The sequence below is a fragment of the Semicossyphus pulcher genome, unplaced genomic scaffold, assembly GCF_022749685.1.
Source record: "Semicossyphus pulcher isolate SPU_LCO1_2020_fin unplaced genomic scaffold, fSemPul1.0.p SCAF_4, whole genome shotgun sequence".
NCBI lineage: Eukaryota > Metazoa > Chordata > Actinopteri > Labriformes > Labridae > Semicossyphus > Semicossyphus pulcher.
The window spans coordinates 2404332-2431596 of NW_027211715.1; the positions used below are offsets into that span (position 1 = coordinate 2404332).

At 44.3% G+C, this 27265-nt stretch overlaps 1 protein-coding gene and 1 non-coding gene across 2 annotated transcripts in view; both read left to right on the forward strand.

The window, feature by feature from the left end:
- The window catches only part of scfd2 (sec1 family domain containing 2), a 148461-nt gene that overhangs the window by 113384 nt on the left and 7812 nt on the right, over positions 1-27265 (forward strand). Inside the window, exons 6-7 of the mRNA XM_069680209.1 lie at positions 13272-13417; positions 22854-22988. Of these exons, the coding sequence (XP_069536310.1) occupies positions 13272-13417; positions 22854-22988 (281 nt within the window). The remainder of the gene's footprint in view (positions 1-13271; positions 13418-22853; positions 22989-27265) is intronic.
- LOC138608043 (U1 spliceosomal RNA) lies at positions 86-245 on the forward strand. Its single transcript, XR_011309402.1, has one exon. It is a non-coding gene; the product is annotated as a U1 spliceosomal RNA (small nuclear RNA).

Below are 27265 nucleotides of genomic sequence, written 5' to 3' on the forward strand. Positions count from 1 at the left end.
AAGTGAAGCTAATGAAAATCTATTTGATTCAGAAAACAGCAACACCACCAAACTACTGAGAAATGTGGTTAAACTAACACTACTTCTACTCACCTGGCAGGGAGATACCATGATCAGGAAGGTGGTTCACTCAGGGCGAGGCTCAGCCATCGCACTCCGGCTGTGACCGCTGCGAATTCCCCAAATGTGGGAATCTCGACTGCATAGTTTCTGGTAGTGGGGGACAACGTTCGCGCTCTCCCCTATTTTTATTTTTCCTTTCCCAGGTAGACAGTAGCTCAGCCTGCAGGGACTTGGCTTGGACTTGGTTCAAGTCCCGGTATGGACCAAGCGTGGAATTGGGGCTGGTAGCTGGAGAGGTGCCAGCTCCTTTCCTGGGCTTCGTCGAGGTGTCCTTGAGAAAGGCATTGAATCCCCCACCGCTCGGAGTGCTGACATCTCTCCATTAGTGCATGTCCATGGAGTCCTGTTTGTGCATGTGTGTATTTCAGGCCTTTGTTTGTGAAAAATTTTTCCCTCAGGGATAAATAAAGTATCGCTTCTTTTTTCTTCTTCTTCTACTAATGCCGCTTTTTGTAGCTGCGTTGCTGCCCAACGCTGCTGAGGCACTGCTGAAGCGATGAGTGAAATCTGTACAGGGGTCTGAAACAGGGTGATATGGCCTCATGGTATATATTACAACTAATTAGCATGTTAGCATTGTCATTGAGAGGATGTTAGCATGATGCTAGGATAGCTGCAGACTCTTGGGTTGTCTTACAGCGGCTGCACCGCCTCTGAGAATCTGAGAATCTTGTTTTTCTCACATAATTATTGACAACATTCAGACCAATATGTTTTAATTTGCACAAACACAGAGTGAGTGAAACATTAGTATGCACATCCTGTGTATTTAACCAATCAGTCTGCTGGAGAGTGTTTTCAGGAGATGTGAGGATAAACACCTGGTGCTCCACTGGGACACGTTATGTAAGGACTGCGATATTTATGAGCCAGGAGAGCTAACGCGCTGCACAGCCAGTCAGCCAGACAGCCACAGGAGAGCCAGTGAGGAGAAGGGGTTTGTTTAACACCCCACAATAACACACACTGTTACACACACACACTCCTCCCCCCGTCCTCCCATGTGAGGGAGGGGATGTTGCTTTGCGTGCAGAGTCGTAATTTTGTCTTTGTCTGGAGTCGGTGGCCTTCTCCTCGCCTCTCCAGATTTCTATTTGAAAGCTTCAAACACTGTAACCACTGAAACCACACACACTAACACACACACACACACACACACACATTAATACACACTCACAAAGAAACAGCACTGTAATTACAGAGGATCAAAGTGAAATTCAGAGTGTGTCCCGCTCACAGCAGACGACAGAGAGGTGGAACAATCAGAGCAACAATATCAAAGAGGGAACTTTGATAAAGAACATAAAAGCCACAGTAAAGGTGAAGGTGAGTTTGTCTCAGCTAAAGTGCCGTCTGTAAGAGACCTTAAATCAGAGGAGACCAACACAGTCTCACCCTGGGTGGTGCCTTATGTCCTGTGTCACAGTGTTGTGTGTCTGATATGCAGATCAGGCATTTGGTGTTCTCTCTCTCTTTTTCTTAAAAGGTTTTTTCAGCCGTTCTGTCTGGATAATGATAGGAGAGCGAGAGAGAGAAATACTTAAAGTAGAGAGTCGGGATGACATGCAGAGAGGAGCACAGTCAGAGTGGGACCCGGTGCCTCTGCAGCGAGGACTGTGGCCTCTGCACACAGAGCGTGTGCACGACAAACTGAGCGAAACTGTCACGCTGACACGTCACTCTTTGGAAGGGCTGCATAGTAAACTGTTTGAGCATCGACATCACAATGTGTGCATGTGCAGTGGTCTCAGTGCGGGACCTGTAATATTCATATTTACTCAAACATGTCATGGTACCTCTTTCCTTGATCAAGAGAAAAACTGTCAATCTTGTTATTTTCCATGACTGATTTTACAAGTGCAGCCCTTTACCAGAGCTAATACCGAACTTATGGCAATAAAACATTTTTTATCATTAAAGAAGTCTGAGGCCTCCTCTCCATCTTCCGAGTCATGTTGTGTCAGTGCTCGAGTCCAAGTCGAGTCTCAAGTCCTGAAAGTCACAATTCAAGTTGGACTAGACTCAGAGAACGACAACGCTGCATGTAAATGTGTTTGTTGTGTTGGATGGTTTTACCATCTTTAGCCACGCTGGGCCTGTTTATCTTCCAACATGCAGATGAAGCATTTTAACATCGTTAGAAATGGCAGATTACATGTAAATAACACAACGTGGCACACAAGTCAACATTAAAGTTTATAAAGACACGTTTCCAAAATATCTCTTCTATATATTCATCATTTACTCAGTCTACAGTCGGTTTTAGGCACCAAAACATCTGTGTTAGGTTTGTTAGGAAAAGATGGTTTGGGCTTCAGCAGGTCAGCGAAGCATTTTGGTTTCCTAAACGACAGCGCGGTGTCTTAGACTAAGGAGACACTAACTAATAAGTTCTGCAGAACCACTTCCATCGGGGTGAAATATCATGTTTGGGGCGTCTCTAAGTCAGACCGAGAAATTAGCAGCTGCCACTCTCTAATTGAGCCGATGTGATTTAAGGCTCTGTATCCACCTTCATATTTTTTACGCACACGCACACACACACACACACACACACACACACACACACACACACACTCTTGTTAGTCATTCATTAGACCCACGCTCACGGGCAGAAACTCCCTTTGGCAGCGACAGGGTGTTTCCCCTCCGTGGGTGAGTCCCACACGCCTGCTGTTTGATCACGTCTGTTAGCGCACAGCTCAACATCTGAGGGCCCTAACGTGGAGCCGCCGTGCAGCCCACATGATCATCAGCTAACACAACCACCCAGCCGACATGAAAGCGCCCAGGAGACACTGTTTCACATGCAGACGCCTCTGTTCTCACCAGACCTGCTGCCTGTGGCTGCAACCATGTCATTAATCACATCCAATGCTGGCACACTGTTGCTCCTGTGTTTGCCCTTCTTACCTTACATGTTCTCGTCTTTACGCTCTGATCAAACACCCTCAGCCCCACATTGTGTCCTCTGAGGCTGTGCAGAGTGTGGGCTGGTTGATACAGAGCAAAATAAAGTAACTTTCATCTTTTAATGCCGTTAATGTTTCCTGTTTTTAGGCTGCTGCTGTCTCACCTCTCGCTCTCGGCTGCACGTTTCTGTTTGAGCTGCTGGAAATAAAAAGTTGTGCTGCTGCTTGTTTATTGTTACGCACAATCTTAACATGAAACGATGGTTTGCTGAAGGTCGGGCTGCAAAACTGAACCCTTCCAGGCTGAGGAGTCAGGAACAAACCTGTCTTTTATTAGTGCTCGTGCACGAGGCCAAATTCAACTCGGGCTCAAACCAAAAATTTGAATTAATTGATAAAAATGAACGCCTAAAAGGGAAGCTAAGGGAAGCATGTTTGAGTGTAGAGTTACAGGGTCAGCGCTGTGTGTGTGTTTGTGTGTGTGTGTGTGTGTGTGTGTGTGTGTGTACATGTATATAAGCAGCATTGTTCTGCACTTCCTAAAGCATCTGTGAAGCTGCTCAGATTAACAGGTCTTGTGTTTTCTCTCAATCCGGCCAATCCGGAGAGGATTAAGGCTTAACACCGGAATTCAGACAACTGTGTGGACCCAACTTGTTGAACGTTAACACAGCAAAACCTGCCGCTCGCCTGTAGTGAGGGTCCGGAAGTGTCCGGAAACTTTACCAGCAGTCGTCCCCTCGTTCAGGCCTTTGAGACAAAGTAACACGTTGACAGGTTTCCATAAGCAGACTTTAAGGAGCTGTTCAGTCGGGTGAAGCAGTGATCCCTCTCATGTACTCCCAGCTGCCTCCTGTTTCCTTCTGATAAACAAAAGATCAAAAGCCAAACTTGTAACTAGTTAAAAGAGTTCACCGCCCGGTTACCATCACGACCTTATAACAGAGTCAGACTCACGGTGGGCAGAAAAAGTCTCCAGAGAAATTGTGTTTTTATTCCACAAGTTTGTGTTGAATCCATGCGCCTACATTCCCCACAATGCAACTCAACTGCTAAGCTATGAGATTGTAAAGGGGGTAATGAGGTGTAAAATCGGTGGAGTTTTCCTTAAACAAGAGGACACAGTGAAGGTCTCTGCAAAACGTTCTTAATAAATTCCCACAATTCCAAGTGCTAAAGTCAGCGTGCAGGAGGTCTCGTAGTGTGACGCAACGTGAACCTGCAGGTGTGAAAAAGTTCTACTCTTAGCTGAGCTAATGAGAGGAAACAGTAAGTCATTAGTCTGTACTCGTATTCCACAGAGCATTGTGAAAACACTGAAACATGTGCTACTATTCCCCTGCTCCTGTGAATCATCACCTCGTATAACCAGAATACAAAGAGAGAACACGCTGTTGGTATTTATATTCAGGCAGAAAAGAACACGTTGGCGCTCAGCTGTCGTCTTTGTATCGTGTATAAACTTGTATCAGGAGAAGTTATGTAATATAACGTGTTAGATAAGTCAGACTTTGTCCCTCTGCCTCTGGTTGTCATTAATGGTTCTTAAAGATGAACTAAAACGGATTCACGATTGTAGAAAAGGAGGCTTATAAGTTTGTCAAATGGTTTAAAGAGCGAATGCAGCATGTTGTTGAAATATAGAGTGGAGACATTTTCCTTTTTAATACCGAGCAGCTCTGAGCAGCAGGAGAGTTTCAGATGCAGCTGTAGCTGGTGATGGACTAAAGGGATGTACAGGCAAGCCTCATGTTGTTACTCATGCAATTCTTCTTCTTCTCTGAGTTGTGACGTGTTCATACATCCATTAGCTATCCCACTTATCCTGTTCAGGGTCGCGGGGGGCTGGAGCCTATCCCAGCTGTCATTGGGGGAGAGATGGGGTTACACCTGGACTGATCGACAGTCAGTCACAGAGACAGACAACCTTTCACGGTCACATTCACGCCTGTCGAGCATGTCTTTGGACTGTGGGAGGAAGCCGGTGTACCCGCAGGGAACCCATGCATGCACGGGGAGAACATGCATGTTCAGACGTCGACCCCCGATGTTTGAACCAGGATTCGAACCAGGAACCTTCTAGCTGTGAGGCAACAGCGCTAACCACTGTACCACCGTGCAGCTCTGAAATCTTCCAACACATGCTTTTCTACGTGTTGTGATAAACTGGGCACAGTTACCTCAGATGTCTTTCAATCAACAGCACACTTTAACTGCTCTATTACTCCATGTGAGTTTGTAAGACCTGTGAATAACATTCACCTGCAGACCTGCTGTAGTTGATTTAATCAGCATTATTTTCCCTTCGATGTTCTCGTCTGACATGTTCTGTAAAATAGCTAAAGATGCAGCGTAGCACCTTCTGACCCTGTGTGTGCACACTTCCTCGCTACAGGTGAGCTTATGTCAGACTCACCATAGCACCACGTGGAAATTACTTCCTCCTGACCTAGAAATTACACGGCTGCCATGGCGACAGCGAGCATCATGTAAGTGGGGAGAAGCATGAGAAGCATGTAGCTCTGAAACCCAGCGACGTGTCTGTCTCTCATCTCTCATCCTGATGCACAGCAGCATTCCTGACCGGATCAGCACAGCGGACTCAAACTCTGCTCCTCTCTCTCCGTGTTCTCTCTCTTCGCTCAGACCAGAAGAGAAGTTTTCATCAGCTTTTAAAATAAGCGCAGATATTTATAAGCAGCCTGCTCGTCTACATTCCTCTGATAAGTACGCAGCGATTAGTTTGATTGTGGTTTCGGGGACGGATGTGGAGTCGTTGCAGTGTTTTGAGGGTTGTTGAGGAAACAGACTGTTTTTATGACTGCACCACGTTTCCCTTGGAAGAGGCTGCAAACACAACAGTGTGCTGCTGTAATGGACACAAATATCCTCTTACAGTCACATTTCTTTGGTTTCTCACCTCATTACTGCTGATATACTTGTTTTGTATTTAGTGTAGTTTGCTCCAGTGTTGTGTAATATTAAATGCAAATATTTCTTTTTAACCTCACTTTCTTTTTGAATCATGACAGATGAGGGCAGCAACATGTGGTGTCTACAACAAAGAGATGCACAAGGGAATGCAAGTTGTAGTGTCTCTAGCTCATGAGTCCTGCAGCTTGAGGGAAGAGGTTGAATGAATAAGTGTTACACAAAGACCGTAATAATGAATGATTTGATTCCACAAAGAAGTACTTCCTGTGTAGCCACAGCCTCATATGTTTTACTGAGCTCCATAAATCTATTAGAAGCCGTTCAGCGGGACACATGAGCACCACAGTATGTTCCGTCAGTCCCACTTGCACCGCCCTGCTGCTGTTAATACTCAGTCAACATTAGACGTGGTTGCAGATACTTCCAATGAAATGCTTCATGCACTCCGGCTTGACTAACATTTCTGAAGAACTGCAGCACCCAGCCGTTTGAGGAAAAAATAATGTGTCCTTTTTAAAAAGAGACGTTTTTTAAACTCATTTTTCATGACTCACATCTTCAGTAGGAGCTCGTGTCTTCGGGGCTGCACTGATTGAAGTATTTAGAGACGCAATAACAAACAGTTGATCTTCATAGAATCACGACACCAGCCTTAAGCTAAAACACTGATTACAAGTTCCTTCCTGTTCAGATCTCCCTCATCAAAGCTGGTGGGAGGAGCTATGTAGAGAAACCAGTAAGAGGAAGAAGTCCTCCCAGTTCTCCTAAGAAAATGTGACTGTGCATTATACTCACAACTGTTGCACAAGGAGTCCTTTCCCTGCGATCCGTGCACAGCTAGCTTGTTAGCTTTAGCTTGTGGAAGACTCTGCTAAAGGGCAGTTAGTGCACGGACAGATTGCATGCAGCCAGGTGAACCATCCAGTCATTTAATATTTAATATAATATATTAAATTAATTAATAAATTATATATTAAAAGATAATTAAAGGCAACAATCACAGAAATGTTTTAGGTCAGAGCATTTATCTTGTTTATCGCTGTTTAGGGCTGAAACCAACGACTGTTTTGATCGTCGACAAGTCATCGATTTTTGAAATGATTAATCAGCTAATCAGATAATGAACTGCACTTTCTTATTTAGCTATCAGCTGCATAGTGTGAGGTTCTTTTAGCATGTGCTAACTACCAATAAAGATAAATATGAGTTCAAAAATATGTCTTTAATAAGTGTGCGATCCCACATGAGGGAGCGGCCGCACTGCACTGTCACTCCAAAGTTGTAGAACACATGGCTGCTCCAGGATCGGTTATACAGCCTTATATGTTCGAGGCAGAATCTCCAGGAGGTATCAGAATGGTACGCTGAAATCTTGACAACGACTTGACAACAAGCTCGTGCACCTGAGGTGAATGGCTGTGAATGACGATTGGTCGATTTCAGCGAAAGCAAGGTTCTACATAGAAACCTGCAGCTGTTCTGAACGGCCCCTTTCAGAGGCGACCTTTTTAAACGTGATTCTGGAAAAACACGGAATTATGCAGTTTTCAGTGTGAACAATAAACACCTAAAAATGTGAAAGCCATGAAAATATGAGAATATCCATTTAAATGATATGACCCCTTTAATGTTAAAGGCCAGGACAACTCCGTCTATAGATAGCTAACTTGAGCTAAGCATTTGGGCGGGTCTGCATCATCCACAACTCCATCGTACCTTCTCTTCAGATGCTCAGACATTATCGACGTGTCCCCGTGATAAACAAGCTCCGTGTTACAGATCCTGCAGGCGATCCTTTTCTCTGCAGCGTTGAAGCTGAAATGCTCCCACACTTTACAAGTTTCAGGACGCGATGGTGTTGCGTCGCCCACCGTCATTTTGCCATGTTTTGTTTACCTGTTGCTCCCCTGTTGCTGTTTTGCATGAGCAACTCTCAGCACAGATAGTAAGGATGAGAGGCGGCTCACCTCTCAGCTTTTCAGCTCCAGAAAACAGTAGCTGTGTCCCAATTCATCTGCATCCTGCAAAAGGACGTATTTAAAGGCCAATTGTGTCACAGCGGCGCATTGAAGGCTGTCCCATTTTAAAGGCTCCTTCAGATGCGGGCGACAGATGCTTCCTCCTTTTCCCGGGCAAACGTATCCCGAGATTCGTTCAATTCAAACGAGACCGCGGACTCTAAAGCAGCCGAGGAATAAACTTTGAATGTAAAAGTTTCTGTTTTCAACTCAATCAAATAGCTCGAGATGCAAACGTTAAAACATGACAGGGGCCCTTGAAACTTTAAATGATCTTTAAAATAATAGGTTAAGTTACGAGACGTTATGTTAGCTAGTTAGCAAGCAAGCTACCTGTAGCTGGGCGACAGGAGCAGCGAGGTTAAGGGTGGGAGCAGCTGGTGTCACAAACAGGAAATCCTCTGTGGACCAGACCGTCTCATTTCAGTTGGACCTTAGCGTCTACACAGACTACGAACGACTCATCCTCAGGCCGCGTCCCTCGAAGGATGCAGCCCCATAATAGAGACACAGCCAACGTTGTGTCCGCACACAGCATGAAAAATACACTCAACCAACTAATGTCCACATTTGTTGGCAACTACTTTCGTCACCGATTTTTGTCGAGCATGTGAAGAGGATTTTAACGAATAAAATAAAAAGATTTCTCAAATAAATTTCCCACTCTCGCTTTCATTCTTCTTTCTGAATGTTTTTTATGTGACTGTTTACAGGAGCTTTGTTTTTAGGCTCATAAAGTTGCATTTTGCACGAGTGAACAAAGCGTGTCATCGGTCACAGAAGCTTCCTAAACTTTCGTATTCATGCTCGTTCGTGTTCAGATTTTTCAGCATAATGAACAGTGGGTAGAATCCTGCTTCATCCCTGCTCTTTGCTGCTCTTTGTACGATGAATCATGAAGGTCGTTACCGTCACAGGTCTTATGTGACAACAAGAAATCTTCATCTTTGACATTTAAATGCGTCTCTTCTCCGTCTGAAGTTCTTAACTTTCCTGGTTTTAATCCTTTTTTAGACACATTCCTCTGAGCCTCTGCGGCTGGTATGTTCCACCTTCAAAGCGTCACAGGTTACGCTCACACCCTCTCAGTAACTGTTACTCACCTCCGGCTCTGTTAGATCGAATTAAGAAAACCCTCAATCAGCCGTTTCCTGCTTGGGCTCCTTATGAAGACTGAAATACATTTTCTCTCTCCTCTTTCTCTCCCTAATCTTTCTCTTTGCAGCGCGGCGATGAGTCAGTCTCAGATATTACTTTGTGATCTGTTTAACAAGTGGTTGCAGGAAGTAGATGTGTATAGACGGAGACAGTATTCGGGCGGCTGCACTTACTCATCATTTCCCATCAGTTCTGCAAAAGGTATAATCACCGGGAGGCTGTTAGATAAGCCTTTAATATGGAGTTGATTTGGACAAACCGGAATCAGCTCCCATCTTTGCGTGAGAGACATCAGACGGCGTGTGTGGGGCTGTTAATGTAGTGTGGTGATGTTATGGTGGGTGGCGTGGTGGCGGTGTTGCATGAGATGAAGTCAGACGCAGGTGTTCAGCCTCACAGCCAGGCTGGAGGATCCCGGTAGGCACCTGGTCCTGCTCCTCCTCAGGATCTGCAGCAGTGCCGCGATCAACATCTAAACCACAGGGTGGTGGTGGAGGGGAGGGGGGGGTAGGATCCAGCAGCCTGTGACAGCCCCACAACCCTGCTCTGTATGCTTTGGCAACAAGTCAACCAGCTCTCACTGCACACACGCAAGAACTCTGACAGGTTTCCGTATACCTGCAGAGAACACACAGGAAATGTCACATGCACACTTCAGGACGTGGAACTACATCTGCAGCATACTTGCGTTTTATATTTGATCATATTTTTGCATCTCCGGGTAAAAAACGCTCAGACAAACATCAGTTATTTGTTTTGCAGGATGCCTCTCTCCTGTGCGGGTGTCTGCAGAGATAAGACCCACATCTCGCCGAGTCTTCACGCTCTGCTCCGTCAAAGAGCCCTGCTGTTTTTCCCTCGAGTTTACCTCTCAGCCTGGGCAGCGCAGGAGGGCCAGACTCTTTACATTCCTCCAGACAGAAACTCAAAACAAAGACTCACCGTGCTAAATTTAATACGTCTATATGACGAGAAAAAAGAGCTAACAGAGAACAAATAACAGATTAAAGCCTGACACAGTCGAGCTGTTGGCTGCTCGTTATCTAACCGTGCTGACGTTGATTTATTCCTTTACATTTAAATGTGCCAAATAAAATGAGGCAGAGTGTTTATGCAGGTCAGATTGCAGCCTGGTGAATGTGTATCTTTGTCTCCAGTCAGAGTCAGACGTGTCTTTGAATTCTCACTCCATATATCAGCGTGCATGAAGGGAGATTTGTACCACATGTCATGTGAGTGTTAGATATTATCTCCAACACTCACATATCACTCACATATATGTGTCCGACTCTGCTTTCTTTCCGCAGCGGCCCTGGATAATAAGTGAGCTCATACGTTGTTATATAATCCTGAAGTAAGAGCATTAATTGAGTTTCCGGGCTTTGGCGGTGACCCCGGGGTGGCAGGAGTCATGCAGGACCGTTTGAGTTGAACCTAATTACTCAAATCAAAGCTGGAGTGCCTGGAAAGTGTAGCGAGCTCGTACTGAGAGGAAAGCTAACAGTGTGCTGTTAGTGAGCGACGGTGATGTGCAGGTCTGTGGACATATGTTCTGCAATGTACTCATCATAATAATGTCTGTCTGTTGCCCGATCCATCACTTGGTCCAGGCTGAAATATCACAACACTGGATAGGGACCCTGGTTTAGCTCAGCTGGTAGAGCAGGCGCCCCAAGACAGAGGCTACAGTACTCCATATGAAAACCTTTAAAGATTACTCATTCCGGATAAGCAGCACTCTAAACAGGACTTCAAATGAAAGTTAAAGCTAGTATCTTTGTAACGAACATAAGGTAAAAGAGCCAGCATTAAATCACTGTAAGTTTTTATTATTTGAAGGACAGAAAGCAGCACAATAAATCCAGAAAGATCCCACTAACGCAGCACCCACAATCTTTTTTCAGAGCGCTTCTCACCGGTGCTTACTGTTGCTAGGTTACGAAAGTTGTCTGTCAGCACTTCCGCTTCCCTCCGTAGAGACCGTAAAGTCTGTGTTAAATCGCTGTGTGTGCTTCATATTTGCTTCAATTCAAGGACATTTTACAAAGAAAACATAGAAACAGTGAAAGGAATCATGTCCTGGCAGCAGCAGCAGCTCTACACCTGCAGATTGTACCCTCGAAAAAATGCAAGGATTAGCTTCTCCTCTGCCAGTGTTGTTGACAGATTTGATATCTGAAGTTCCGCCCCTCCTTGATTTTGATTGGTCTGTGAGGGAGAAGTGACATTGACGAGCGTGGCGGTGAGCGCAGCTAACACTGAGGACGCTTAGGACGCTGAAACGTTGAACTGCATTGAAAAACCCCGGTCAGTGGACACAGGCCCTTAGTTTTAACTTTCTTTTTAAACAGTCAGACCTTTTGTGACCCACAACAAATATAAAAGATAATATCATTAGCAGACCCGGAACCACGTTGGGACCTGATCATGGACCCGGTAATGAAACATGGACCTGTATGCAATAAGGGACTCAACTGCAGGTACAATTACAAGTGATCAGTCACATTTTAGGGATAATTTTAAGAAGAAAAAGATTTTTATTTACCTTACTGTGTTGATCTCTTTACTTAGTTATGTCTACTTCATTTACTTTAAGTCTTTAATTTAATTTAAACAAATCATACACACGATGTACTACATGATACAAATGTTTAATTTCAAAGTTTAAGACATGTAATTCATAAAATCCGTCCTGTGTCCAGCCTTCAGGTGGAATCAGGATAATCCAGATTTTTGGATCAAAGGTTTTTAAATCCTGCTCAAAGTTTTAATCGACTCTCTGAAGGTTTGATCCAGATCAAAGCCCAACTGGGTTACGTGATCTAATCCCATATCAGAGTCCTTTTTATTCTTTTGATCAACATATTTTTAAGATTTGATTCAATCTGATCTGAAGAAAATTAACTTTTGTACCACCAGGTTTTTTTTTTTTATGCCTTTATTCGAGAGAGAGGAAACGGGAGGAGAGAGTGGGGATGATTGAGGACTGTGGCCTCTGCACAGGGGACACACGGTTTAAGCCAAACCTAATTATATTAATCAACATCCATTTATTGTTTATGTGATAACTGGAAGTTGTGTGACCTTTTGCATGTCCTTTAACTTTTGTTTTATGTGTTTAAAATGTGACCTTTTGGTGCAAAACATCAGCTGTTAAGTTCTTTTTTAATACTGCGCATTAATCCTGACAAACACATCAACAGATAGGCCGGAGTATACAGTTATTATAGACTTGTTATGTCACAGGGTGGAGCGGCTGTTATAGATTAATCTTCTTATGTCAGCACCATGTTAACACCCTCTGACTGGGAGGAAGTGCGAGCTTAAAGATCCAGTCAATAAGAGTCCGTCAGAGGCTGAGAGTGAGGAATTGTTCCTCTGAAATGTACAGTGTGTACAGTGCTACTTTGAAAACACTATTATAAGTAAATTTGCTGATTTGCAGCCCAGGTTGTGGAGTCTTCAGCCTCCCTGTAGTGCTTTATGAAGCTCTCGTTTACCTGAGCTGATGCAGTTTTCAGTTTTTCTATCTTGTACCCGAGCTGAGCGTCCTGTTAGCAGAAGGCAGCTACATTCCTGAGCAGCTCGAGGGGAAGTTCAGGTGCCGGCCGACCTACTTCACCCGCCGCTCTGTAAACTGTCAGCTCGGCCACCGTCCTCTGTCTGCCTCCACTTTCTGTCTGTTTACTTCACTTTCACATTCTTATGCAACCTCCCATCTGCCTCCTCTGCTTTTATCTCCTTCTCTGTCATTTGGGGTTTATTTCACAGCACGCCTCTGCTGCCCTGTGCACTTCTTTGGAAGGAGGGAACATTAGCTTTTCATTAGACTGCAGGTTTTCTGCTTAAATAAAGGAGCTCTTGTCCTCTCCCTGCCGAGCGTTCGCCTGGGTAATTGGTTTCAGTGCACACCCAGCTGAGAAAATTACCTTCCAAAAGCAGAATGTTCCTGACAGTCGATTTTCTGCAGATGTTTTCTTGCGTGTTAATCTTCCTCCTCTGGTCAGTTTTTACATGATTCCAGTGTCCATCTGTTATGTCACAATCTTGACATTCTGCTTATATTACATAACTTTCTTTTCATGTAGGAGAGTAAGAGTGTGTGCTTGTGTTTGTGTGTTGTCAGGTTGTGCGAGCCCTGAGGAGCTGACCACGGAGCGAGCCCATTCTGCTGTGGAGAACATGTTTGAGACCCTCCGAGGTCTGAGTCACACCAGGGACCACCTGAAGCAGCTGCGCTCCGTCTACACGGCCAGCGATGGAGTTCACCAGGTGTGAAACACTCAAACACAGCCTGTTTACATCACGCACATCTTAGATTGTGTACAGGAAGTAGCAACTGTGATGCAGACGACTGTTTTGAAGCCTTGAATTTGGAGTTTTAGTTGTCACTGTTTTTCTGAACAAGAAGTGACCATATTTGGACGAGTCAGAGGAGCCTGGAAAGAGCAAAGGGCTAGCAAACACTGAGTTATCAGCTAATGCTAATACTAGCTTAGTTAGCTTGGTTGTAACAGTGATATGCTGATGCTAATGAAAATCTGCTATCTAAAAATGACCAGCTTACCCCTCAGTGTGTCTATTAGTACAACAGAACACCGAGGAAGACATGTCTGCAGGTTGCTATGGAAGCGACTTGTCAATCACCAGGTAGCCCCGCCCTATAGCAGTGTTATATAAGGGGCAAGAGTACCTCAAGAGGCCTTTGGGGTACTTTTTTATGTTCAATCAATTATGCATAGTTCCATGGATATTTACACTATGATAAGTTCAATAAAAATATAAATGTGTAATTTTAATTTAAAAATATTTAACAATCCCATTTTCAAACCGTAAACTCTCAATTGTTGCAACAAACACGATCATGTCAAAGTTTCTGTTTGCTCTGAGCTGGAGACATTTTCAGTGCTGAAAGCGAGACAAAAACCAGGCGCAACAATGGACTCCTGGTCGAAACGTAGCAACAATGCAGCTAAAAACACAGAGAAGACGTGATGAAGTGCCGTCAGTATGAGGAAGAATTTGTGCCTTTTTAGCAGAAAGAATTGCATGAAGCCAAATCACCTTCGGGTGCTTTTCAGTTTCAAGGTTCTTTAATACATCAGACCTTTTTTTTCCTTTCAAAAGTATTTTGCGTCAGGAGGTACTTCGTCCGAGAACCACTGCCCTTAATCATCCCCTGCTTTATCAGCTATTTGACTCCATCGTTTACTAAATGAAGAAAATCAGGACCAGAAACTCGTCAGGAAAATGTTTATTCAGGTAAAATATCAAGAGAGAAGTCATTTTCAAATCCACTTATATACAATCTGAATTCTTTTTTCAACCAGCTGAGTCGCCCCCTGCTGGACATGAGAAAGAATGCAGGTTTAAGACTCTTTAAAAACCAATGGTTGTCGAACACATCTAAAGAGACCTTCAACTCTATATTACTGAATTGTGGAGTTAGTCATTACCATAGACTGTATAAATAATGGACGTAGTCTCAGTGACGTCACCCATTGGTTTCTGAAGCCCGAATTGCGCCGCCGCTGGGGGTCGCCATATTGGAAATGCCAGAGCTGGCTAATCCAGAGGCAGCCTTAATGGAGACCTTCGGATCATCACCAAAGCCCGTCTCTGCAGTGAACATTTTACAGGCTAGTTTCGCGACTTTTATCAGAGGCACCAGGGATTCACAGGGATTACGTGATTTTACATTGTGTAGTCTCATAGACTAATATAAAGACGAGGGAATGATAGATTCGGCTGGTTGCTGCAAAGTCGTCACTATATCTTTGTTGAGGAAGGAAAGTCCTATAACCTTTTTGTTGTCATCTACGTGGAGTACTGTTAGAAAGTGCAGGGCCTTACATCAGGGCCAGCTGTCGGCCAAACAGCCGACGAGTCACTTCATCACAGCCGGTTACTTTTTGTTGATTCTAATAAAATAGTTTTGACAGACAAGCTGCGACTCGCTTTTTCTCTACATTTAGTTGCACTCACCTCCGCTTCAAATCAATACGAGCATGAGAAAGATGCCCGTCTGTCTGTGTCAGCCTCGCCCCTGCATGCTCTGAGAGCGTGAGCGTGAGGAGGCGGGGGCGCTCGGCTGAGAGCAGAGAGCAGAGAGCAGATTGGGCGGACACAAATATTTCTTCTTTTTCTTCACGACTTTGAAAGGTTATTGTATATAAAAGGTGATTTTGTTAGTCACTCAAATTTTGCAGGGTACCTAGCATCATTTTATTCTGTGGTACGACAAACTCAAAACAGTAACACTTGGTTTTCCCAGTCTCCAAAGACCCAGAGGCATGTCCACTGCTCTGTACAGACTTAGTGTTGCAGGGCGGCTCCAAAATGCAGCATTTCTACTTTGATCCTTTCAGTCAGCGTCATACGAAAGTCGGCTGCAGTCCTCCTTCACAGCCCTGACAGCTTATTATTATTCCCCAGCACACCTAATGAAGGCAGAATATTTAGTTAACATTGTGTCAGACACATGGCTGCTCTCCCTCATGTTTTATTCACGTATTTGTCGCACTGTAGCTGTGGTGGCAACACTCGCTCACACTGAGCAGGAGACCTCTGGCCTCTGCTTCTTTTGTTCCTCGTCAGCTTGCGTCACAGCGGCACAGAGAAGGAGTTCAGTGTGAGAGCCTCTTCTCAAACTGTCTGCTTCTTCCAGCTTATGTAACTCATGAATAGGCTCTTACCTCCTCTCATGGACAGTCTCAGAGCAGCCTCACCACCACTGTCCTTCTCTGTGATTGGACGGTTTTTCAGGGAATTAAAGGTCAGGAGATGAAGGTTCAAGACGCTCTCATATTTTTTGAACAAGGTTGTTTTTATTTTCGCCGCCAAACACCGAAATGAAAGAAACAGACAGTAAAGTGAAAGAAAGATTCAACAAAAGCTTTTCAATCACCATCCTTTTCTTCTTCTCTTCTTCTTGTATTGAGGGACCCTTTTGTACTTCAAAGTCTCACATAAGTCAGTTATCCAATAAAAAAGCCATCAGGCACAAAGATTGATAGTCATTGGAAGAGTTGGAGCTCTAAAGAAAATAAGAATCATATCTAATTTAGTTTAATATATTGGTTTGCAGTTGAGTATCTCATCAGAAATCCTTCAATGACTGAGTCCAGTCTGTCTATAAGCTAAACATAAAGCTGCAGCTAGCAGCAGGCTGACGTCACTTAGCTGAAAGATTGGGACCAATTACTTCCTGGAGTAGCTGCACACAACTCCCCGTACAACTGAGATTTAGCTTCTTAATCTGCGTTTTTGCACAGTATTCATGCTAAGCTAAGCTAACCGGCTGCTTGTCATATATTTACGATCTATGTCACATAAGGGACTGTCTAAAAACAGGGTATTTAACCTGGGGGGCGGGGCCTAACAACATGCATGGCATTTTCTTTGTTCAGCTGCCCTCGCCCAGGCTTAAGAGGCTAACTTTATATACTTATATATACTTTGTATAGAAATGTTACAACGTCAACAATGTTTTTGTTAAAAATTACAAATTCATTTAAATGCATACATTTTCATAAAACAATAAATATTTGTGTGTGTGTCAGAAATACATTTGTGAATAGGAAACATAATCCCTCCGGCGAGCTCTGGGTCTACCTCAGGGTCTCCTCCCAGTTGGTCGTGCCCGGTAAACCTCCAGAGGGAGGCACCCAGGAGGCATCCTAATCAGATGCCCGAACCACCTCAACTGGCGAAGAAGTAGCGGCTCTACTCCAGGCTTCCTCCGGATGTCTGAGCTCCTTACCCTCTCTCTAAGGCTGAGCACAAACACCCTGCAGAGAGAGGAGACTCGTTTCAGCCGCTTGTATCCGCGACCTCATTCTTTCGGTCACTACCCAAAGCTCATGAGCACAGGTGAGGGTTGGAACGTAGATCGACTGGTAAATCGAAAGCTTTGCCTTCACTGAATCTGCATATTTCCCAAAATGTCCACTGTTCCTTCCTCTGTGCGGTTATTATAAATGCACTCTGACCATATAAAGTTACTTCCTGTTCAACCTCAGAAGCCGAAGCTAAATATGGCATTTCTTTCAAATCTCAATCAAGCTTTAACACCGGATTTCACTCTCAGCGCTGCTGAATAAATGAGTGACAACGACACCGAATGTCATTTTTGTCCGACTGTGTGGATATCCTCACCTGTGCCTGTGCAGGTGTGTCTGCATGTGAGCAGCAATGTGTTTTATTAGAGCAGAACTTTCTGTTCCTGCTGAATTCTTTCATAGAAAAGAAGAAAGGCGTCACATCTGCCAGCGACCGGCTGTTCTTGAGAAACATCAGACATCCATCAGCCGCTCTCAGCATGCGGCCCCTCCAACGATGGAGCCTCACCTCCCCCCGGGTTCACACAGAGAGGGTTTGACACGGGGCAGACCCTCTGATTATTGTCTTATTTTATTTCTCACAACCCTGAGGTAAGACTGTCCGCGCTGCGATGGCTCGGGAAGACAACAGGGTTCATCACAGCATGTTTTTGTAACTCTAAAGTGTTTGATTAGCTTTAACACATAATCTTGGATTTGTAAGAGATTTTATTAACTTCATTGATTTAATAAATAAAAACATCACTGTGTCTCTGACTGCTCCGGCCTCGACCTGTTTATCCTAATCACGATTAGTCAGAGCAGCAGACAGCAGCTCTAATGCGCCTGCAGCGCCTCATGTATGATCACTGCAGAGCTGCATTTGTATTTCACATTTCCTGAGCACACGTCGTGCTGAGAGTAACTGAACGCTGCAGAATTTCCTGGAAAATACATTAATGAAGTCTGAGCGAAGGAGCCTGTCACAGCTGGGTCTTGTGTCATCTGTCAGCCTCGGTGGAGGAGGAGCTTCATTTGCTGTTTGTCTGAGAAACATTTAATAATGACATACTCCATCTTTTGAAGGACTCGTGCACAGGTGGGATGAGAACTCACCAAAAATGTAAACTGCATTTCCGCGAGCATTCACTTCTTTATTAAAACATTTTGAGTTGCAACAGAAGAAGGAAAAAGTTCCAAAATCAATCAAAAGCATAAAAACAAGAAAATGATTCATCCGAGTCTCAATGAGCGATTCCAGCAGGAGCAGCTGCGTCCAGTCCGGCTGTGATGCAGCTACCTGAACTGATCGCAGGCACTCTTTAGCAGGGGACGGCCAAAAACACGCCACAACTACTTCCCCAAACACATGAACGTGCTCTGCCTCAGCAGTGCAGGATCAGTCCATGAGAGTGTTTAGTCGAGGTTTTTACAGGCCTTAAAAAATCCACAAATGCCTGTTTGCTTTTTTTGTTTTCTTTTTACGAATACGTTTCCCACCACAGCTTTAATTCTCCACCACATGACCCTCAGGGCGCTCGGCTCCATTCAAAATACATTCACAGAGCAAATGAGCCAGCAGGAAGTCTGACACAAGAACCGCACTGAGAATCCGGTCAGATTTCAACATAGCTATTCCTGTAAAGACTCTAAAGCTGCATCAATATTTAGAAATGTGGCCCGAGGTAAGAACAGCAAAACAACAAGGAAGAAAGACCAAATCAACAACATTCAAACAAGGTGATCAAACCTCAAAGCTTGTTGCTGATGTAACGTCATCGAGGCTTCCCCAGAGGGATCCTGGCATCAGCAGGAGGGTGCTGACTGTCTTCCATTGTAAACATGTTCTCACTATTTGAATCATCGACTGTATAAAAAGATGGCCGACATGACAGCTCCCCTAAAGTGAAGCCAAACCCTCTCTACCGCCCCCTGCTGACTGGCTGCACTATAGGTCATAAAGCCCGCCTCCTCCATGTTAACAGATGGGACATGAGTCAAACTATAAAATCAAAATACACGTCAAATACATTTTTCTCCAACATGGTTTCTGTCATTATAGTTAGTTCTTATCATGCTGATTTATGTCCAAGTGTTCATTTTTCTGTTAACTTTTAATTAGTTATGTGATGCTATAAAAAGGGGGCGTGGCCTCATGATTGACAGCTCTGTGGACAAATGGGGCTCCTGCAGCGTTCTGTTCCCGAGTAGCAGAGTAGAGGAGGAACAGCGAGAGGAGACGTAACTAACACTAACACTACAGTCATTGAACTTTCCATCAGCGTGAATATCTGCTTCAGACCGACACAAGAAGCTGTTCTGCTGCAGACTGAGCCCACCTGAGGGCTCCAACACGCCAAGGACTCCTGAGGGCTCCAACACGCCAAGGACACAAGGTAAAGGTGTGTTTTGGGTTGAGGAAGGGGCGGGACGTCAATACAGCGGCTCCACCAGATCTGATCTCTGCTGCACACACTCTGGAAACTAATGAGCAAGATGGCAGCGCCCGCTCCGGGGGGGGTTTAGGCTTCACTTTTGTACAACGAGAGGAGGAGACGTAGTGGCCATCTTTATAAACAGTCATTGATTTGAACACAATATCAGAGGTATAATGCATCAACACTTCTTCTAAACATCAACCATTAGCACCTCGGCTGAACCCTAAACTGTGAAGGGAAACGGGTCAGTTCTCTCAGTACAGAAAAACATATTTCCTCAGTGATGAACGTCGCTCTGCGCTGCCAGGAATTAATCTCGCCCAACCCCCCCGTCCTCCATAATTTGTCTTTGTACGAATTCGACAAACAAAATATAAAATGTTAATTTGTGACCTTTAGAGGAGCTGAACTATTTTTAAAGTGTTTTAAGAGGAATAACAGAGAGCACTGCACATGCTGATTGAAAGTTGGCGCTGTGTTTAGGGGAATTTAAATGAGATGCATAGAACAAGTTCATTTTCATTTTGACATCATTATTCCAGAATATTCTCCGGTCTGTTCCCGGCCGTGTTTTCATGCTCTCATCATCTGTGTTGTTTCGGATCTTTATTTTATTCATCCAATGCTACGCCAAAACCCTGGGTGGAAACTGATACTCACATGTGATCGTGTGTGTGTGTGTGTGTGTGTGTGTGTGTGTGTGTGTGTGTGTCTGACTAATATTTAATCACTGGCATTATCATATAACTGATTCTAATGTTGTTTTCATCATGTGGGTGTTTGTTGTGCTGATTTAATCGCTTTGCTTTTTGGGTAGCAGATGAAAATTGAGAGTGTGTGTCACTGTTGTGTTTACACCTGTGATGCTGGTGTGTGTGTGTGTGTGTGTGTGTGTGTGTTATTCAGATGGAGGTGAATCACTAATGTGTTTACTCACAGCTCAGTTAGTGCAGGCTGACCCGTGCAGCAGAGTCATGTTGATTTAGGTAAATGTTAGTTTATGTAATGTGGGATTTATGCGGCGTGGACGCGCAGGATTTCCCCGGGCGTAATGTCTCTGCTGCTCCGGGATCAGAGGAGTGGGAGGCTGTGAGAGGATGATACATACCCGCGCCGATCCTCCTTATTTAGGTGAGAGGACGCCTGTGGGCAGACACACCTGGGTGCATTAGCATTTCAGCAGAGTTACGTGTATTTAATGCTTCTATCAACAGTTTCGTCGATGCAGTTTCTGCTCCTGTTCTCCGTTCCTCCTTCACATTTTGCTCTACTGCCTCGTTGTGTCGCTTCTGTACAAAGAAGGTTTTCCAGTGTTTCGGTGCTGTGAGAGATCCAGCCGGTCTATTTTAAGACTCCAGCTATTCAGAGCGCTCAAAAAAAAGCTCTGCTAAGTCTCATCCGGGTCTTTATTGTTCTCCTAGACAGCAAACTTCACTCCCATGAAACAGAAAGTCTGTGTTGAATTCCTGATCCGCAGCTTTGAGGTTTTAGAGGGTACATTCTGTCCCGGTGAGCTGGGCAGGAGACGCAGTAAGAGATTTACTTTTATGGATTAACCTTTAAGAATATTTAAGGGCGTTTATGGAGGTTTAGTCGAGACTGCAGCTTCTCCAGCTCCTTCAAGGAAATGAGCATTTTACTGAGACGACCAGTAAAAGTGTAGAAACATTGTGCTGTGAAAGCGAGGCAGCTCATGACTAATGAGGAGAGAGCCAGGTGCTGTGTACTGTTCAGGTTATGTCATATGAGGCTGTGTTTCTGTTTATAGGTACAGACTCAGCTTTATGAGTTTGTTACTCATTAGAACAGTTATTTTTACATTTCTAAGGTTGTGGATGGTATCAATAGAATCTCTCTGCTTACTTCCCCCCCACTTTGGTGAGGTACCGAGCACACAGATCCAGGTGCAGCTGGAGACTCTGCAGGCCATCGATAGGTCAACAGAATCATCACTTCTTCTTGTGACTGAAACCAATGCACAAGTAGCCATTTTCAAATATCAGATCGAGAATTTATGTACAAGTAGCTGTGGGTTTGGTGTTTTTTACAATGACTGCATATAAAGATGGCCGACATGTCTCCTCCTCCTCCTCTCGTACAAAAGTGAAGCCTAAACCCCCCCCATCTTCCTCATCTGTATCCAGAGTGTGTGCAGTAGAGATCAGCTGGTGGAGCCGCAGCACTGACGTCCCGCCCCTTCCACTACCCAAACACACCTTCACCTTGTGTCCTTGGCGTTTCGGAGCCCTCAGCTGTCCTTGGCGTTTCGGAGCCCTCAGGTGTCCTTGGCGTGTTGGAGCCCTCAGGAGCCCTCAGGTGTCCTTGGCGTGTTGGAGCCCTCAGGTGTCCTTGGCGTGTTGGAGCTCTCAGGTGTCCTCGGCGTGTTGGAGCCCTCAGGTGGGCTCAGTCTGCAGCAGAACAGCTTCTTGTGTCGGTCTGAAGCAGATATTCACGCTGATGGAAAGTTCAATGACTGTAGTGTTAGTGTTAGTTACGTCTCCTCTCGCCGTTCCTCCTCTACTCTGCTACTCGGGAATAGAACGCTGCAGGAGCCCCATTTGTCCACAGAGCTGTCAATCATGAGGCCACACCCCCTTTTTATAGCATCAAATAACTAATAAAAAGTAAACTTGTGAGAAAAATGAACACTTGGACATAAATCAGCAGGATAAGAACTAACTATAATGACAGAAACCATGTTTGAGAAAAATGTATTTGATGTGTATTTTTATTTTATAGTTTGACTCATGTCCCCTCTGTTAACATGGAGGAGGCGGGCTTTATGAGCTACACTGCAGCCAGTCAGCAGGGGGCGATAGAGAGGGTTTGGCTTCACTTCAGGGAGCTGTCATGTCGGCCATCTTTTTAGTCTTACGAATCGACAACAACTACTTATGTAAGTGCACAAAGTAAAGCTCAGTCTGACATACTTTTGTATTACATCCAGGAAGAGGGGGACATTATTGCATTTAATAAAAATGAATTGTACTCCGTACTTCTTCTTTTTAGCCAACAGAGCGGTTAAATATCCAGCAACAACAACATCTCTTTCCAAAACAGCGTACTTGAGTCTGAATAATCTGGCGTCCTGGCTGTGACCTTTGAGAAGAGGAAATACTTTTTTAGCAACAATCAGCGGAGCAGATTTTCCCTCCTGATTGCTGCAGATTGTTGAAGCTCCTCAAACTGGAGTGACTCATAAGTCAGAGGCTTGTTTGGTTGACCTGAGCTGTTTATAACTCGGCTGTCTCTAACTCCCACAGCCATTCACACAAACATGCAGAGGCTAAAACAAGAGCTCTCTGCGGGCACCTCATTCACATTTATACACACACTTATTCAGACGCAGATTGTTCACTGCAGAGAAAAACACTTGACACATCATTACAATTAAACAGAGTGTGGTTATTTTGGGTTGATAGTTTTAAAGTGTGGTGTTTGTGTTTGCAGGCGACATATCGTCCGTTCCTGCGGCAGATCCTGGAGGAAGTCTTCCACCCCGACAGACCCGAGTGTCCGGACATCGAGCACATGTCCGGAGGCCTCACAGACCTGCTCAAGACCGGCTTCAGCATGTTCATGAAGGTCAGACACTGCCCACAAACACACACAGAAACACACTTTTGTATGTAATGGGGTCAGCTCTGTCACATCCTCTTCAGCCTCCCTGTGCGAACACGCTGTGGACAATAAATGTCTCCTTCCACTGCTTGAACTTGACCTGATTTGACAGTTTGCTGAGTAAGCTTCTCATGTCGGCACCGTTTTCAAGGCACAATGTGACATGCATTAACCACAACACAGGACAAACACACAAGACAAGAACACACTTTATAACACTAACAGTCATGCATCTCAACATGAAGTCCAGGCACAGCTGTGTGAAGTCTCAGGTCACATTTAAGAGACACCGTTTGCTTCCCTACATGCTCCCCACGACCACCGCCTGCTGTCAGGACATGCTGCTTTCAATCAGACCTCACAGATACGATACGACGAAGATGCACTCCAAGGAAAAAGAAACACATTTGATGTTCAGATGAAATTTAAACAGTAAAGACAGTCAGCAGGTTAACCAACCGATCGTTAATAACTGGTTAACCGACAAGATTAAAATGTACTTTTTGGATGGGAGCGTGACCCCCGACCCCCCGAGTTGTGGCAGGTTTTCTTTGTCCTCGCAATGTTCTCACCTTTTTTACCCCTTACCTGTTTGCATCCCTGGTGCTGCAGTGAATGTAAGATTAGAAGCATCAAGGACTACAGGTTGTGATGGTAGGATATTTTTAGGACAGAGACCATTCGATATGTATTGAAGCTGAATCACTGCAGACTCAATAAAAACAGACGAAGCCACACATTCTTTGTGTAGAGAACACCGCTGTGGGACTGAAGGGTATGTTTCCCCTTTTACCCTTTTCAGACTGTCGTCCTCCCCTGTTAGCTTCTGTAGTTATTTTCTATCCAGCCTCAGAACCCATCGGCTGCAGTCTGACGACGATATATCTTATGGGAGTGATGGCAAACATTTCCGGCACGTCCAGTTCAGAATTTAGTGATACACAACTTCCAGCCCAGACTTCCTCCTCCGTGCGCTGCATTGCTCGAGAAGCGACCGTGTGTTCAGATCAAAGTGAAGTGAAATTCTCCCTCCAGATACGTCTGCTAAATAAACGCTGTCATCTCTTGGTTCGTCCCATCCCCCGGAGGAGCGCCCGTTCATCTGTCTGTGCTGAGTCTCAGTCTCACTGTAAACAGTAAGTTACACAGAGGCTGCACTCTGGCTTACTGCAGCGGGATGAAGCCCAAACAGAACGACTTTAATTAACGGCTCTTCAGTTTGCTGAAAGAACAACATCATGATGCAGATTAGGAACAACATGAAGCTTTGTCAGGTCTGTCCTCAGGAGGAGAAGAACACTACTTTAATATGACAAGCTTGTTGGACGGAGAGCGGAGCCATCGTTTATGATGCATTCAAGGCAGTCAGGAAAACTAAATGCTGAATGGCTTTCGTGACACAGAGTCAAGGGAATTCGTCTCAAGTTGAATGTGTGATCTAGAGCAGATTGTTATCTGTAAGCATGCAGATGTCTGTTTAATTAATAAGAAGCTAACTCGTTGTCAGATGACGCTGATGGGAGTCTGGATGTCATTACGGTGGATTCTGTTCTGCCTGCTTTTGCTCTCCACACGGACTGTTTCTCCTGCATACGCCGCAGCCTGCTGATACGTGATTGGTCAATACTAGTTGGACTAAAGTACTACAAGCAGAAACCAGAACACTTCCTGTACTTAAACCTATCATTTCTATCTAATAAACACTGGTACATGTGCCTGAAGAGAACCTGTGCAGCCATGTTTCTTTTATTTTGGTCTTTGGAATGACATAAACCCAGCTCAAATCTTTAAACAGGTTTCAAAGTTAGGTTTTCTATTGAACAGAAAAAAGCCTGTCACATGGCATGTGTGATGCTCTGACACTCTAACATGAAAGGGAAAAGTTGGTTTTGAAAGACAGGGATCGGCACACAGAAAACTAAATCTTTTAAAGGCCGAGCATGAATCAGACAAATTAATTTGAGCGCTGATCATCTGAAAAGGTCTGACAGATTATCTGTGTTACGTCACAGTCTCACAGCAGCTCTGATTTTGATTCCTTGAACAGAGATCCAGTTCATCATTTGGTCCATTAAGTCAATTTAGTTTAGTTCTGTTCTTCAATATTTCTGTGATTTTAAATGTAATTATTAATTTAGATTCTTCTTAGTAAGTTTTATGTAAGTGTAAGTACTTTACAAAAGAACGTTTAAATCAAAATATATGACTTAATGTTTTAATGCATTGTTGGGCAACATTAATTATTATTATTATATTGTGTTACCAGAAATTAAACCCTCTTTGTGACTCGTTCCACATGTGTGTTATATTGTCAGGAAGTTGCTGTACGTCTACCTCTGAATGTATCGACTCTACCGTCTCTGCAGAGCCTCGTTTACGGCCCATAATCTGTAACTCTGCAGCCTGATAACAGGACTGACAGACGCAGTATAACCTTTACAGCTCTTTATGATGCTAACAGTCTGACAGTGAACTGGGCAGAGGCATACAGTATTAAGCACACTTGTTTCCATGACAACAACACAACACAGGCTCTTAGTCCCACCAGTGTTGTGGAGCTGTGTTTAGCTGCAGATGCTTCTTCACATTTGAAGTCGAGCTCTTCACAGCTGACGAGCACTTCTCCTCCAGACACAGCTTACATTTCACCGTCATGTTGTTCTCGTCCCTTTCACCCAAACATTCAGAATAATGTGAATATTTCCACAAAGTAAACGCTGTCCTCTCTGACAGCTCGCTAGCTGAGTTAGCTAGCTACACATGCGCACTGACACAGCTGTGTTTACCTTCTGCTGGTACGCAGCGACCTGCCAAGACGGAGGAGAGAAACAGAAACAGAGCTTCAGGGAGTTTCTGTTTTTGTGGCGACAAAAGGAAAAGAGAAATACGCCCATTTATTTTCCAGTAACAGATTACTGTTTATGGAAAAGGAACTAAACAACGGATAACTTGAATTGCAGAACTGAAGTGTTACGTTACTCTTTACAACAATAAAGTACTCTAAGTGCTGTAACGGAGTTCTTTATAACGTGTTAAATGTTACACCGTGTCACTGCCTCAAAGATTCATATATCATTTTAAGTAGGGATGCATCGATACCAGACCAAGTACAAGTACTTACATTTGGTTGCTCGCCAATACCGAGTACCGATATGAGTACTTAATAATATCATTACAGTTCTCATAATGACTTTAAAAACATTCTTTCTGACTGTAACAAAGTAAACAGACAGAATGATGCAACTGTTGCTGACATTTTAACAATCAACTTTGCTCCTCCGCCTACCTGCTTAACTAATGTCAGGCCGTAAACTGGTGTTCAGGTGAGGTACTCATCTTAGCTTTACGAGTACGAGTACAAGTACTTAAGCTCCCATACTACCCATTAAGCGATATCAGTATCGGTGCATCCCTAATTTTAAGGCAGGATCCTCAGATTCGTGGTCCGAAACACTGGAAGAGAAAACAAACTGAAGTCTGGGACAGTTCATCAATAAGAAGAGAGAACTACATTTCTCAATTGTTTCCAATATTTCACCTCTTAAATGATGCAGCTGAATGATACAGGACGTGTCGTTAATACTCTGCTTCACATCATCCATTCACTTGATTACAGTTGTGTTTTTCTCAGGTTTACCGTGGAGTCGGAGGGAGACACAAAGACCTGGATTTTTAGGCTTTTATTAATATTTTGACCGAGTGGTTTCCCTGTGCAGTCTCTGTGGGTAATGTATATCCACCGCAGAGCAGATCACTATCCACGCTCTCATTCTCCCACATCTGGACCTGTTTAAACTGATGACTACCCGCGGGGAGGAATTACACTGTTGTGTAACCGTGGCCTGGTTTTACACAAATTAAGAATTTTGGCCCTCGAACCCCGAACTGAGACAGACTGTAAACCTGAATGTGGAGCAGTCTATAGGAGCGAGGAGCACACCCTTTATGCTGTAAAACACCCCAATAAAACATCTATTTTTAACCACAGAGCCCCCTGTGTGCTCTCCAGTGTGTATCATTAAACTCACTGGACCCTGCACACAGGCCTGTTATGACAGCGAGAGCCGTGCACTGTGCTTAAACACTCACCTTAAACTGTGACCCACTTGTGCAGGAGATCTGACTCCTTCATAAGCTCAACACCAGCAACCAAACATTCAAGAAGTCCTTTAGTCACAGGATATCCAACATTTACGGAGCATAATGTGCAGTTTTCTGAGAAGTGATCCATGTGGGGGGGG